This window comes from Octodon degus, unplaced genomic scaffold, assembly GCF_000260255.1.
Source record: "Octodon degus isolate 3935 unplaced genomic scaffold, OctDeg1.0 scaffold00153, whole genome shotgun sequence".
NCBI lineage: Eukaryota > Metazoa > Chordata > Mammalia > Rodentia > Octodontidae > Octodon > Octodon degus.
In genome coordinates, this window is record NW_004524729.1 from 2,199,767 (window position 1) to 2,213,203 (window position 13,437).

The 13,437-nt window shown below is 57.1% G+C and overlaps 1 protein-coding gene across 1 annotated transcript; it reads left to right on the plus strand.

Annotated features, from left to right (window-relative positions):
• The first annotated feature begins 1,368 nt into the window (after positions 1-1,368).
• Upk3a (uroplakin 3A) lies at positions 1,369-7,502 on the plus strand. Its single transcript, XM_004642398.2, has 6 exons — positions 1,369-1,454; positions 2,339-2,494; positions 3,457-3,736; positions 5,645-5,727; positions 6,500-6,632; positions 7,090-7,502. The coding sequence occupies exons 1-6, from the start codon at positions 1,403-1,405 to the stop codon at positions 7,247-7,249; spliced, it is 864 nt and encodes a 287-aa protein (XP_004642455.1). The 5' UTR covers positions 1,369-1,402; the 3' UTR covers positions 7,250-7,502.
• Positions 7,503-13,437: the final 5,935 nt, after the last annotated feature.

Consider the following 13,437-nt stretch of genomic DNA (forward strand, 5'->3'; position numbering starts at 1 on the left):
GGCGTGCTGCCCGCCAGGGCGGAGCACGAACCCCGCCCCCTTGCTTTGATTTTTAAAATTTTTTTTTAATATCAGTGCTGGGAATCAAACTCAGAACCTCATAGCTTACTAGGCAAGCAGTCTACCATGGAGCTACATCCCTAGCCCTCTCAGCAGTTTTACTTTGAAATTTATTTTTTTATTTATTGATACACGGTCACACTACTCAAAACTGGATTCAGAGTGATCCTCCGGTCTCAGCCTTCCCAGCACTGGGATTACAGGTGTGCGCCACCACGCCTGGTTGCAGGGCCTGCACAGGGCGCTGGGGCCAGCATGGCATGTGGTACCAGGGATCAACCCCAGGTCCTTGTGCTTGCCAGGCAGGCACTTAGACCGCCGAGGTATCTCCCCAGCCCCAGCAATTTTACTTTGAAACTTATTTATTTATTTTTGTGGTGCTGGTGGATTGAACCCAGGGTAGTCATATTCCTAGCCTTTTTTTCACCCCCCAAATTTTGAGACAGGGTTTCTCTAAGTTGCCCAGGCTGGGTTTGAGTTTGCAGTCGTCCCGCCTCAGCCTCCCAGAGTGCTGGGATTACACGGTGTGTGTGTGTGTGTGTGTGTGTGTGTGTGTGTGTGTGTGTTGCCGCTCCTGGCTCCTCTTCCATCTTTTTTTTTTTTTTAATTAATTTATTTATTTATTGTGTGTGTGTGTGTGTGTGTGTGGCCAGCTCAGCCCACCAGGGGGCGGGGCTGGCTGGCATGTGGTGCTGGGGGATCGAACCGCGGTCCCTGTGTTTTGCTTAAGCTTAGCTTGTTCTAAGTGGGTGCTTTAGACCACTGAGCCATCTCACCAGCCCTTCCATCTTTTTGGAAGCAGCCTTGGATTGCTCATCAAGATCTCTGGTTCCAGCAGCCTCGGTGTTGCCAAGGAAGCCACAAAAGCCTGGTGAGGCCCTGTCCTTTCTGGCGACCTTGGCCTTGTGTTTGGGAACTAAATGGCACACTAGCAGCGCCGGATAATTCCGACTCAGCACTTTAATTTTTCATGCTGGCAGTTTTATCAAGGCCTTGTGCATAGCAAGGGCTCCACAGGGGTAGGAATTAGCGTCCCTATCTTAGAGTACAGGAACTGAGGCTCCCAAAGGGGACGCGTCGCTCCCAAGGCCCCGTCAAGTGGGACAACTCTCCCAGGTGTCTGCACTACCTCTTCCCAGCTCGCATTGGGCGCTTCTCCTTGGCGAAGAACCAGAGGACCAAGTTGTAGGGCGGGGTTTATGCAAATAGACCTCAGGCGAGGCCGAGGATTGGCGGGCGCGCGGCGGGGGCGGGGCTGCGGAGGCCCAGCCCGGCGGGTGACTGCAGCAGAGGGTAGGTGAGCGCACAGCCGGACCACGCCAGGCCGCTGCTGCCTCCGGTGATGCCTCCGCTCTGGGCGATGCTGGCGCTCAGCTGCCTGCGGATTGGCTGGAGTAAGCAGGGGCCGCGGGCTGGGAGGAGGCGCGGCCCCGGCCTGGCGCGAGGGGCCCTCCCGGGAAGCTCGAGGGGAGCCTGAATGAGAAGCGACCCTAGGGCGTCAGTTACTCATTCCAGGAATGGGCACAGATTCCCGGTGCTGGACCCCCAGGTCGTAGTAGCAGCCAACGTGAGCTTCCAGTGCACCAATCCAAGGGCTCACGGGGGCTTCTGCCTGCGAGGGTCGTGGGGAGAGACCAAGACACAAGGGGAGGCAGACGGGCAGCAGGACAGTTCTGCCCAAGGGCGGCATGAGGAGTCTGGAGGAGGGAGACTGTGCACCCCGCGGCCAGAGCTTAGGGTAGCCTGGCATGGGGGGGCTGAGCGGGAGGGCAGGGCGGGACCTGCAAGGGGCTGGTGGGGCACAGGTAGGATCCGGTGGCGTGGTGCAGAGTAAAAGGGCCCTGCTCCTTGGCTCCAGGTGAAGAGCGAGGAGTGGGGGATATGGGCCATGGGGCAGAGACAGCCTGAGGGGCGCTAGTGGGCCTTTCAGTGAAGGGTTACCTGCAGGGGGAAGCCAAGCAGTGGTAATGCCTGGAATCCTAGCACCCACAGTAGGAGGCTGAGGCAGGCAGACTGCAAGTTCAACACCAGCCTGGGCAATGTATGTATCATCTTAAAATCTATATGTAGTACCAAAAAAGAAGGAAAAAAAAGAAAAGTTTGCAGGGGAAGAGGGTTTCTGACAGGATGACCAGCAGAGGGTGGCCAGGGCATCTGAGACTTCAGGAGGTGGTCCTTGGCAGGTGACACCCAGTGCCTGGCACTCAGCAGGTCGCGGTGGGGAGTGCCAGGTGCAGGCAGTCTGCGGGGTCAGTACCCATCTACATTCCTCCTCCAGCCGTTGACCTCCAGCCCCAGCTGGCCAGCATAACCTTCGCCACCAACAACCCCACGCTCACCACTGTGGCCTTGGAAAAGCCCCTCTGCATGTTTGACAGCACAGAGCCACTTGAGGGTACCTATGGAATCTACCTCTACGTCATGGCAGACTTGGGTAAGCGTCCTGCTTTTCTCCTACTACTCCAGAAGGGGTCCAACCTCTCCCCACAAGAGGAAGCAGGCAGGTAGAGTCCCCACAGTTGCTGTCATTCAACTGGCCCAAGAGCTTGTCCACAGGTGGCTGCAGGCACAGACCTGCCCCCAGCACCCAGCATCCAGCACCCAGCACCCAGCACCAGCCGCTGAGCACCTGCCCAGCCCAGGTCCTTCCTTCCATTCCACAAGGGCCAGGGTTGGGAGGCAAAGCCAAGTGTTGGGACCTGTGGGACCTGCCTGACCCTCGGCCCTTCATGGGTAGGAGCCCAGCCTTTCCAGGGAAGGGGCCCAGGGTCAGCCGCTCTCGTTGGGAGAAACCAACCATTTACATCAGCTTTTTGGGGCAGTCAGTTTATTCTTAGTGAACATTTGCTGACCACAGACCTGGGCCCGGTCTGCGGGCACTGTGTGCATATGTTGGGCCATTTCACTGAAGACGGTGAATGGGATCCAGAGAGGTAGAACAAGTTGTCCAATGTCACCCTGACCCACGAGGATCCTCTTCCTGGTTCTTGGAAAAGAGAATCCCAGGCTGTCTTGACAGGAGTTTGGGTCTTCAGGTGGGGAGGCAGGAGTGTTACAAGTTGAGATGTGGAAGCCAGGCATGGTGGAGCACACCTGTGATCCCATTACTCAGGAGGCTGAGGCAGGAGGATCACTGCAAATTCAAGGCCAGCCTGATTTACATAGTGAGATCTTAGCCGATAAAACAAAACGAATTTTAAAATTGGATAAGGTGGGAGAGCTGGACTCAGCACCCAAAGCTGGGAGGTGCTGCTTGTCTGTCCCCCCAATTTCAATGCGGGGGGGGGGGCAGCGCATGGCTACAGCAGGTCAGAGCCTGAGAGCATCTGATGAATGGCTGAGTTGTGCGCTGAGCCAGCGTGGCCAGGATCCTCACTCCGGGCTCTGCCTTTGCAGCTGGCTTCAGGAACACCTCTGTACTGGACAGGGACAAGACCCCCCTGAGAGCCACGTTCCAGGAAACCATGGGCGGAAGGACGGGTCCCTACAAAGCCGCTGCCTTTGACCTGACAGCCTGCAGTGATCTGCCCAACCTGGATGCCGTCAGGGATGTGAACCAGGCCTTGGGGATCCTGGACGCCTACCTAGTCCGGGTGGGGGACAACAGGAGCTGCCTGTGGGACCCCAACTTCCAGGGCCTGTGCAACGCCCCGCTGTTAGCAGCTACAGCCTACAGGTGGGCATGAGGAGCCGCAGGAGGCAGAGTCAGCGGGGAGAGCACGGAGTGGGAGAAGCCACATTTCTCCGGAGTTTGGGTGCTGGCACGGCTGGGGCTCAGGCAGGCCTGGTTCTTGGCCTCACTAGGTGCAGAGAGCCCAGGTTCAGAGGGCCCAACCTGGCTTAGTGCCCTGTCATCTCTGCCCTAAAATTCTTAACTGGAACAGGGGCTGTGTTTGCACTGGGTGTGGGGCCCACCAGCCATGCGCCTGCTGTGGCTGAGGCAGAGGGCAGTGAGGTGATGTTCAGGCACTCGCTACAGCCCCGAGCCCCATGGCCCACCCTCCCTGCCGCACCTTCCTCCAGGGTCTCGCACTGTCTCTGCCCCAGAGGTGGGGTCCTGGCTTTTGGTCAGACCTCAGGTTATGCCCGCTCTGGCTGCCATGGAAACACTGAGCTTGGGCTCTCTAGAGCTTCTGGGCCGGTTTGGGACCCAGAGCATTGCCCACCTGCCATCCGCCTGCCTGCTGCCGCTGCCTCAGGCCCTGGGGAAGGGTCCTGCTGTCCTCCTGGCCAGTGCCTCTGAAATGAATGTCCTAAGGGAATCCCTGCCCCTCCTCATGCCCCATCCGGCTTCCTGAGCAAGCCGCCCCGCCTCGAGGGCAAAGGGCGGGCACACAGCCCCACCCTCAGGAAGGCACACCTTGAAGCAGAGTAGGGGGTCATCAAAACTGGGGTAAGCAGTGTTTCTTTGGTTTTTGAAAGAGTATCTCACTGTGTAGCTCCCGCTGGTCTCAAAGTCCCAGTGATCCTTCTGCCTCAGCCTCTTGAGTAATGGGATTGCAGCCAGGCTTCTTAAACCTTTTTGAAAAAGTCTTACTACGGGGCTGGGGAGATAGCTCAGTAGGATAAGTGCTTGACTGGCAAACACAAGGATCTGAGTTCAATCCCCGGTTCCGCCAAAAAAAAAAAAGTCTTACTAAATCACTAAACTGCCAGGTTGGGCTAGAATTTGCAATCCTCCTGCCTCACCCTCCCAGAACGCTTCTTAAGTGTTAAAAACCGCGGGCGGTAGACACCACAGTCCACATACCATCCGTAGCTTTTGACCCCCTGTGTGTGAGCCCTGAAGCTCTCGACACACTTGCTGGGTCTCCTTGTGCTGGAAACGTCCCCCGACCCAAGGGCGGTGGGGGCAGCAGGTGGTACCACTCCAGGTTGTCTTTCAGTTCCCTTTGAGATCCCAAGGAGCAGGCCCTCGCAGAGGGCAGGGTTGCCAGCAGATGTGTGGGACCTGTCCCTCCAGTATACGCTGTGAATGAGCAACAGGATGGGAACACATGGCCTGCAGAGAGTCCCCAAAGGCTCCCTGGAGGAGGTTGGGAGGTGTCTTAATACCCTTCTCCTTGCTAAGGCAAAATACTCACAAGCCAGAGGAGCAAAGGCTCATTTGCACTCACTCTCCAGAGGTTTCTGTCCACAGTCCTTGGTAGACTCCTGGTAGAGCACAAACGGCCCTTGGCAGTGCAGGCAGGAAGCAGCAGCCCATCTTCCTCCTGTCCTTTTAGGTCCCATCCAGAATAAAAGCCTGCAGAATGGTGCCGCCCACACGCAGGCTGGGGCTTCCACTGTTGGCCTCCAGAACTCTGCTAATTCTAGTCAGTGGGCTAATGTAGTGCCTCGCACCTTAACCCCAGGATCGCACAGCTAGATCCAGCCAGCTTTGCACGCCCCACCCGTGAGCAAATGAGGCTTTGAGGGATATCTAGGTACAGCTCATGACAGGCGGGTGTGAGGGTGACAGATGGCCAAGTCACGTCCCTTCCTGTTGCCTGGGAGTCCCCTCTGTGGCTATGTTGCTCCTTCCGGCCTCCCAGGCTGGGACACACAGGATGCTGGAAAGCACCGTGGCTCTGTCTCCTTCCAGGTTCAAGTATGTCCTGGTCAACATGTCCACAGGCCTGGCGCAGGACGAGAGCCTGTGGTCGGACCCCATCCGCACCAAGCAGCGTGAGTAGGGGTGGGCAGGGGTGGCACCCCAGGGCCTGGAAGCTGGCCTAGGCTTGGACTGGCTCCCTGGAATACTAGCTGGCCTTTAAAACAGTTTAACCTGAAACCAGGCATGGTGGCGCATACCTATAATCCCAGCACTCAGGAGGCTGAGGCAGGAGAATGGCCAGAAATCCAAGGCCAGCCTGAGCTTCATAGTCAGCCTGTCTCAAAAATAAAACAAAAAATTTAACCTACAGTGTCTCCTCCCTGCCTCTGCCTCTGAGGCCTGGTATGCTCACTGGGTCTAGGACAGCCCTCAGGGGAGCCTGGGTCAAGGTCAGGGTCTTTTTGCAAGGTCACACTCCTTGTGCCCGTGGGTCATCCCCAGGGGGGATCCTGCTAGGTCCTGGGCAGCCCTCACACTGCTCTGCCGGATGTAGGTCTCCTCCAGATGTGGGAGGAGTCCCGGGGTTCACCTGGGGACACCGACAGAAGCCAGGCTACAGGGGCAGCGTGCATCTGAGACCACACATGGAGCCTTGGTGGTCACTGCGGGCTCCATCACTCCATATGTGGTCCCCAAAGAGAACCCACCCTTGCTCCGTTTTATTTACACTTTTGACTCCATCTGCCCATCAGAAGATTTGAATCAATTTATAATCAAAAGTTCAAACGAAGAAGAGGCCAGGAAGTCAGGACGGACATGGGAGGAGATGGTCGCTGACCTGGCGGGCACCCAGGCAGCAGGACCCCTGCGATGGTCTAGATGGTAACCGAGCCCCCTCCGCAGCCACCCCCTATGCGGCCATCGACACGTGGCCCGGCAGGCGCAGTGGAGGTATGATCGTCATCACCTCCATCCTGGGCTCTCTGCCCTTCTTCTTGCTTGTGGGCTTCGCCGGCGCCATTGCTCTCAGCTTCCTGTGAGTGCGGGGGACACCCCTGATGTGGTCCGTGCGGGCCAGTAGTAGAGGTGGCCCTGGACAGCAGGGGTGGGGGTGTCCTAGAGCAGCCTGGGTGCAATGCGCGCACACCACCGGCAGAGGGCGTCCCCGCGCTGTTGCTGAGTTACTAAAACCCCTGAGCCCATCTGACTCGGTCACCCCTGGAACTTCTGCCAGATTCCGCTCCTTAGACTTCTGGTGCTTGGGGTCATGGGGACAGTGGCCTCTCGTTGTCTGGCCCACAGTGAGACCCCAAACGGGGGTTCACATAGTTTCCAGAGGGTGCCACTTTCCTTATTCCGGGCACTGGGCATAAGGTGAGTGCTTCAGAAAGATTGGGAGGGGACCAAAGGTTTGAGGCCACAGAGTGGCCGAGTGTGAGGGCCGCGGGCCCGCTCTGCCCCCCTGATCGTGGCTCTGCCATCCCCTCCACCAGGGACATGGGCGGCTTTGATGGGGAGACCACGCACGACTCGCAGATCACACAGGAAGCGGTCCCCAAGTCCCTGGGGGCCTCAGAGCCAGCCTACGCGTCCGTGAACCTCAGGCCGCCGCTGGACAGGGCAGAAGTGTTCCCCAGCAAGCTGCAGGACTGAGCGGCCTCGAGATCACGGTCTCCTCCCCGAGGCCAGGCCGAGGACTGGGGCGGAAACAGGGTGGGCTGGTCCCGCGTGGGGAAACTTAGTGCGTCCCTGAGATGTGCGGTCCAGAAAGTGTGTATGGAATAAATGGAGCGTCGAGTCCTCCTGAGGGCTTCACCTGCGTCCTTGCTGGGCAAACAACCACCATGAAACGGATAGGGCCAGGCTTGATGGCGCAGGCCGTAACCCTAGCACTCAGGAGGCTGAGGCAGGAGGATCACAAGTTGAAACCTAGCCCAGGCAATTTAGTGACTTAAGTGAGACTCCCAGGCAAGATGGCAGCGCTGGGGCTGGGGCTGAGGCCCACCAGGAGTTTGAGGCCAGCCTCTGCTGGGTAGCAAGTCCTTGTCTCAAAAATCAAAACCAAGACAAACAAGAAAGAATGTGGAGGTTACTTGACCCCCAGCCTCTAAGCCTCAATCTCTTTATCTGTAAAATGGGCTAGAGCACCCGGAGCCTTCCTCCCGGGGTGCTGTATACACCGAAGCCCTGCAGCACCCCAAGATCAGGTGTTGGAGCCTTAACCATAGGTGGCATCACGGGGCACCAGGGTGGAGTCGTGGGACAGGTTGTTCCCTTAGAAAGAGGCCAAGCTCCCACACTGGCCCGGCCCACGACCACCAGAGGTTTTCTCACCCCCCTCGGCACCCTTACCCCAGACCCGCAGCCCCCAGGCCCCGGAGAAATGGCTGCTGATCTTGCAGCGGCCAACTCAGGGCCGCACACATCCTCAGCAAGTGCCCCACCCCCAGCCCCAAGCTTTTTTACACACACAATCTCCTGTTCCGAGACACCCATAGCCCCCAGCAGGCACTCAGGGGCTACTAAGCAGCTGGCCCCCTGCCTCAGCCCCGCCAGGCCCAGGCAAGTGCCTATCCCATCCCGTCTCTAGGCAGCAACCTGCTCAGGACATCCTACCTGGAAGGCGTGCCCTGTGCAGCGGTGCCTGCCTGTAATCCCAGCAGTCTCAGGAGGCTGAGGCAGGAGGATCACAAGTTCCAGCGCAGTCGGGGTAACTTAGTGCCTCAGCAAGGCTCTATCTCACCATTAGGTTGATTCAACCCCTAGAGCAGCTGCGAGCTCAACGCATCAGCTGAAGCAAGCGGATTCCTTGCCAGTAGTGGGCAAACCCATCCTAGGCCTGTGGCAACAACTTTTCTACCCACAGACTCAGGTGGACTTGGCCCTGGAGAGGAACCTCCCTCCTCCGCCCCGAGTTTGCCCCCCTCTTGTTCCCACTAAGACCCTACTGAGAGGGGCTGCTGGTCCGAGGAAACTGGAGGCTGACTGGACAAGTCTGACCTGTCCACATCCACCCAGGCCTTGCGTGAGGACCTATACCTCCCAGTGCCTGTTTCCTTGTCTGCCTTTGCATTTCTGTTTTGCTTTTCTGAGACAGGGTCTCACTGTGTAGTGTAGGCTGGCCTTGAGCTCACCATGTAGCCCAAGCAGACATTGTACTCACCGCAATTATCCTGCCTCAGCCTCCTGGGTGCTGGGGTGACAGGTGTGCGCCACCATGTCTGGCTGATTCCCTATTTGTAAAGTGGGGACAGTGCAGGGAACCTGCCCTCAGTGGGTTGGGAGCTTCAGGGAACCACTGTCCCTGTGCCTGCATCATCCTAGCTGCCTGGCCATGGCTCATGACGGTCCCCAGCAGGGCCTGGGGCCTTGGGGGCCAGGTGAAGGGCCCACTCTTCTTGTGCCCCCCATCTGCACTGGCCAGGGCTGGGCGTGTCTGGCAGTGACCGCCCCTAGGAGCATTCATAGTGCTTCACAGAGGGATGGCATACTGGTGACAGGGACACCCAGCCGAACCTTGTCACATTCAAGGCCAAGGCGAGAGCTGTGGGAAGGGCAGGCAGGGGTGGGGCCCACCAGGTGACTCTGCTCTGGCAGTCCAGGCTGTATAGGCTGACACACAGGAGGCACAGCCAGGGCCGGGACAGGAGCTGGGAGGTCCCTCTATGGGAAGCTGAAGAATGACGTGCGGCCGTGGGAGGAGGATGAGGACAGCTGGCCAGGGCCCCCGTGCAAGGTGATGCCTCCGTCCCCAACAGAGGCGAGCAGGCTGGGTGGGGACATCGAGAATTTTGGAGAACACGCTGGGCGAGGCGGCGCGCACCTGGAATCCCAGCACTTGGGAGGCCTAGGCTGGAGGACTGCTCTAAGTCCGAGGCCAGCTGGGCTGCTCAGTGAGACCGCATCGCAGCAACAAAAGAGCTGCCCGTCCCCCAAGCCCCCTCTACAGCAACCCACGCAACTCCCACGCCCCTGAGCCCGGAAATCACCGGTCTGAGCTTCATTCCTATAAAAGTGTCATTTTAAAACGTTGTCAGACATGGAAGTATGTCACACAGCGTCACGTCCTTGAGACCCACCCCAGTCCCACCTGCATGCAGCGTGTGCCTTTTATGACTGGGCCGTGTCCCTTCTCTTCGATGTGTCACCAGGGAAGGTGAAGGGCACGCGGTCCTGCTCACGGCTGGTCGCGAGCCAGCTACCAGGAGCTTTCCTTTCCTCCGGGGAGGACCCGAGAGCGACCTGGCTGGGCTGCAGGGGGAGTGTGTGCTTGAGAAGAAGGTGCCAGAACAAGGGCCAGCCACATAGCTCAGTGGACTAAAGTGCCTGCTGAGGCAGTCTCAGCGACTGGGGTTCAGTCCCCGGCACGCCACCCCCGGGGCATGCTGAGATGGCTACGAGACTGGGCATGGCAGTGTGCCCCTGTAATCCCAGCGCTTGGAAGGCTGAAAACAGGGAGTCCAATCTGTGTAGTGAGATCCTGTAGATTCTGTACTAAAAATACATTTTCAAAAAAGGAAACAGGGCCGGGGAGATGGCTCAGTGGAATAAGCGCTTGCCTGGCAAACACAAGGGCCTGAGTTTGATCCCTGGTTCTGGAAAAGAAAAAAAAAAAAAAGGTCTTTAGGTTTTTCCGATTTGATTTGAAACTGTCTCATTGCTATCTCTTTGTCAATAAAACTTTGAGAAAAAATAAAAAAAAAAAAATAAAAAAAAAAAAAAAAAAAAAAAAAAAAAAAAAAAAAAAAAAAAGGAAACACCAGAATGTTTTCCACAGCGGCCTCTCCCCAGGTTCAGGTTCCTACTGGCCAAGTGTGAGAGCCTCGTTTTGCAGCTGGTTGTCTCCCATGTGCCATGGCTTGGCCCCCAGCTTGGTGTTTGTTCACTTTGGTTTTTGTTTCTTAAGACAGGGTCTCACAGTGAAGTTCAGGCTGGCCTTGAACTCACTATGGAGCCTGGGCTGGCCTCACACCCCTGGCGATCCTCCTGCCTCAGCCTCTCGGGAGCTAGGCTTACAGGAGTGCTCCTCTCTTCCTCTTCCCTGGTTCAGCTTCCTCCCCAGGCCAATGGGTCCTGCTCAGTCACCTGCTGCCCTCTGACCCTGCCACCTTCATCCAGCCTCACGGAAATCCACTCATCCATCCAGGCTTGGGGCCCTGGGGGAGGCCGCAGCTGGGGACCTGGACCGAGGCAGGAACTGCAGGTGGCAGAGCTGACCAAGAGCAGCTGACTAGGACAGGGCGTCCCTTGCTCCTGAAATCCACAGAACAGGAAAGCATTTCCTCTGTCCCTTGGCCTCGAGCCTCCACCCCAAAGACCCCAAGTCAGCCTTTCCAAGATGGCCCTTGGGCTGCCATCTTCTGGGAACTGAGGGTGGCCTACTAAACCTCTGCCACCACCAGGCCTCTTCACTAACCAGCCTTGGTCATGAGTGAGCTGTGTATGAGAACAGAATACTCGAGATTCTGGAGCTGCAGTGGAGTGGCCCCGGACCATCATCTGGCACTCAGGAGGGTGAGGCGGGCAGCGCGCCTGTGAGTTCCAGTCCAGTCCCAACTGCATAACAAAGGAGGAAAACGAAAAAACAAAAACACCACCATTGGGCCACAGTGAACTCCTTTAGAAGTGGATTATCTCAGCATTTATTACAGTGAAGAAATGCTAGCCAGAACACTGAGCCATCTAATTTCTCTGAGTCCTCCCCAGCACTTTGTGTTTTTATTGTAGCCTTTCTGGTAGTTTGGACTCCTGCATTCCCACCACCGGTGGGTGAGAGCCAGTGCCTCCACATCCTCGCCAACACTGGGTATGGTCAGTCTTTTGAATTTTGTCTATCCTAGTGGTGTGTAGAGGCCTGTCGGTGTAGCTCTGATTTGCATCTCCTCATGAATAATAATGTTGAAATAAACCACATCTTTTTAAAAAAAATCAATTTGTGAGTATTACTCAGATATAAACAAAGACAAACTCAAGGCTTTTTTTTTTTTTTTTTTTTTGGCGGAACCGGGGATTGAACTCAGGCCCTTGCGCGCTTATTCTGCTGAGCCATCTCCCCGGTGCCCCCACTCAAGGCCTTTATAGGTAAATGGATCAAGGAGAGAGACCACACTGAAATGAATCAGACGCGCATGTGCAGACATCGCATTGTCTCACTAGTGTAAGAACCTGAAGGAGTAAATAAAATCTGAAAGGTACAATAGATACTGTGAAAAGGAAAGGATCTGTTCACTGGGAAGATAAAGCCGGAATGAGGAAAAGGACAAAAGCAAGAAAGGAAAAAAGATGTAGCTTGGAATGTACATAGGCTAGCTTGGACACTTGCACTGCTGGCTTCTGCCGGCCTACCGAAAGGAACAGTTAATGCTTTTTTTTCTTTTTCCTGTATTTCAGTCCAGGGACCTCCGGGCCTCGCGACACAGATCGGCCTCCGAGCGCTCCTCCTGTTTTGCGCCTCCCCAGCTTGCGCTTACAGGCGCCGCCAGGCCGTCTCAGGAGCCATCCCCGGCTCAGCACTCCCGCGGGCGGGCCCGATCAACCCTGCATCGCCGCAGCTGGCGCTTTCATCCCTGAGCTGGCTGGCTGGCCCTTGCTCAGCTTTTTCAATTGATTTTTTATCTTAGTCATGGAACTCGCGAGTGCCTGCCATATTCTACACTAGCCCCTCTGCCGCGCATCCCCAGTCTGTGGCCCACGCCCTCACGCTGCCTCTTCAGCCCTAGAACCTTGGGGCTATTCTCTTTTCTCCCAAACGTGACTGCCCTGGTTTTGCGGCCATGTCCTCACAGTGGCTGCTCCGCATACTTGCTCAGTGGCTCTCCTGTCCCCATGCCACCACTACAAAGGGTCGAGACTTGCACAGGAGAGGGGACCTCTGCAGAGAGCTGAGCCGGGAGCAAAGAGGGTCTGGGTAAGGCGGGCGGAGCGTACAGTGAGGGTCAAGGGCCTCTTCCGGTGCCAGACGCCACCCCTCACGCCATCAAAGCTACACCAACCAGACAGGCCACATCGGCAGCAAAGCCGACGCACCTGCTGGGGCTCTGCCCAGCGCTGGAGTGGCAAGGGGCTGGGACCTCCGCAGGCGCCCGGGGGCCTATGGGGTGTGGGGCATCTGCAACAGGGCCCGAGGTTGGTAGTGATGCGTGCGTGCACACACACACTTCAGATGTACGCGCTTCTCACCCGGCCACCTGGCGGCCACAGGGCACCGTCGGTACAGAAGCGAAGCGAATTCTGCTCTTCAGAATTCTGAGGCCGACACTTGTTCACACGCACACACCCCAGCTGTTAGGCTAGAACGACAGTGACAGTGACGGTGTCTCCTCTGGAGGGGTGTGGTGAGGACTGCCCGCAGGGCTCAGCAGGGTCCTCGAGCTTCAGTTGGGTGTTGGCCCTCTTGTTTTGTTGTTGTTGTTGTTTGTTTGCTGATACAGGGTCTCATATGCAGTTCAGGCTGAGGCTGACCTTGAATTTGGGGGGTCCTCCTGCCTCGGCCTCCCAAGTGCTGGTATTACAAGTGTGTGCCACGCCAACTGTTAAACAGCCAACTTTAAATTCAAACTTATATAAAGGTGCTAAGGAGAGAGGAATTAACAGTTGCGGTTCGGGCAGGGCGGGGAGGAGGTTCGGAAAGCCTGGGAAGAGGAAGTGACTTCTGAGCCGACTAGCTCTTCTTAGGGAAAGCGAAGACTTCCACAGTCCGCGCCTAGTCCAGCTGCGAGGGTAGCTCCGCTCCCCGTGCGCTCCACTGCGCCTGCGCCGAGACTCCTGCAGGGGCGGGGAAGGGCGGAGGGGCGTGGTGAGCGTGCTGACGTCACCCCTCGGGGCGGGGCTCAGGCCGCCGC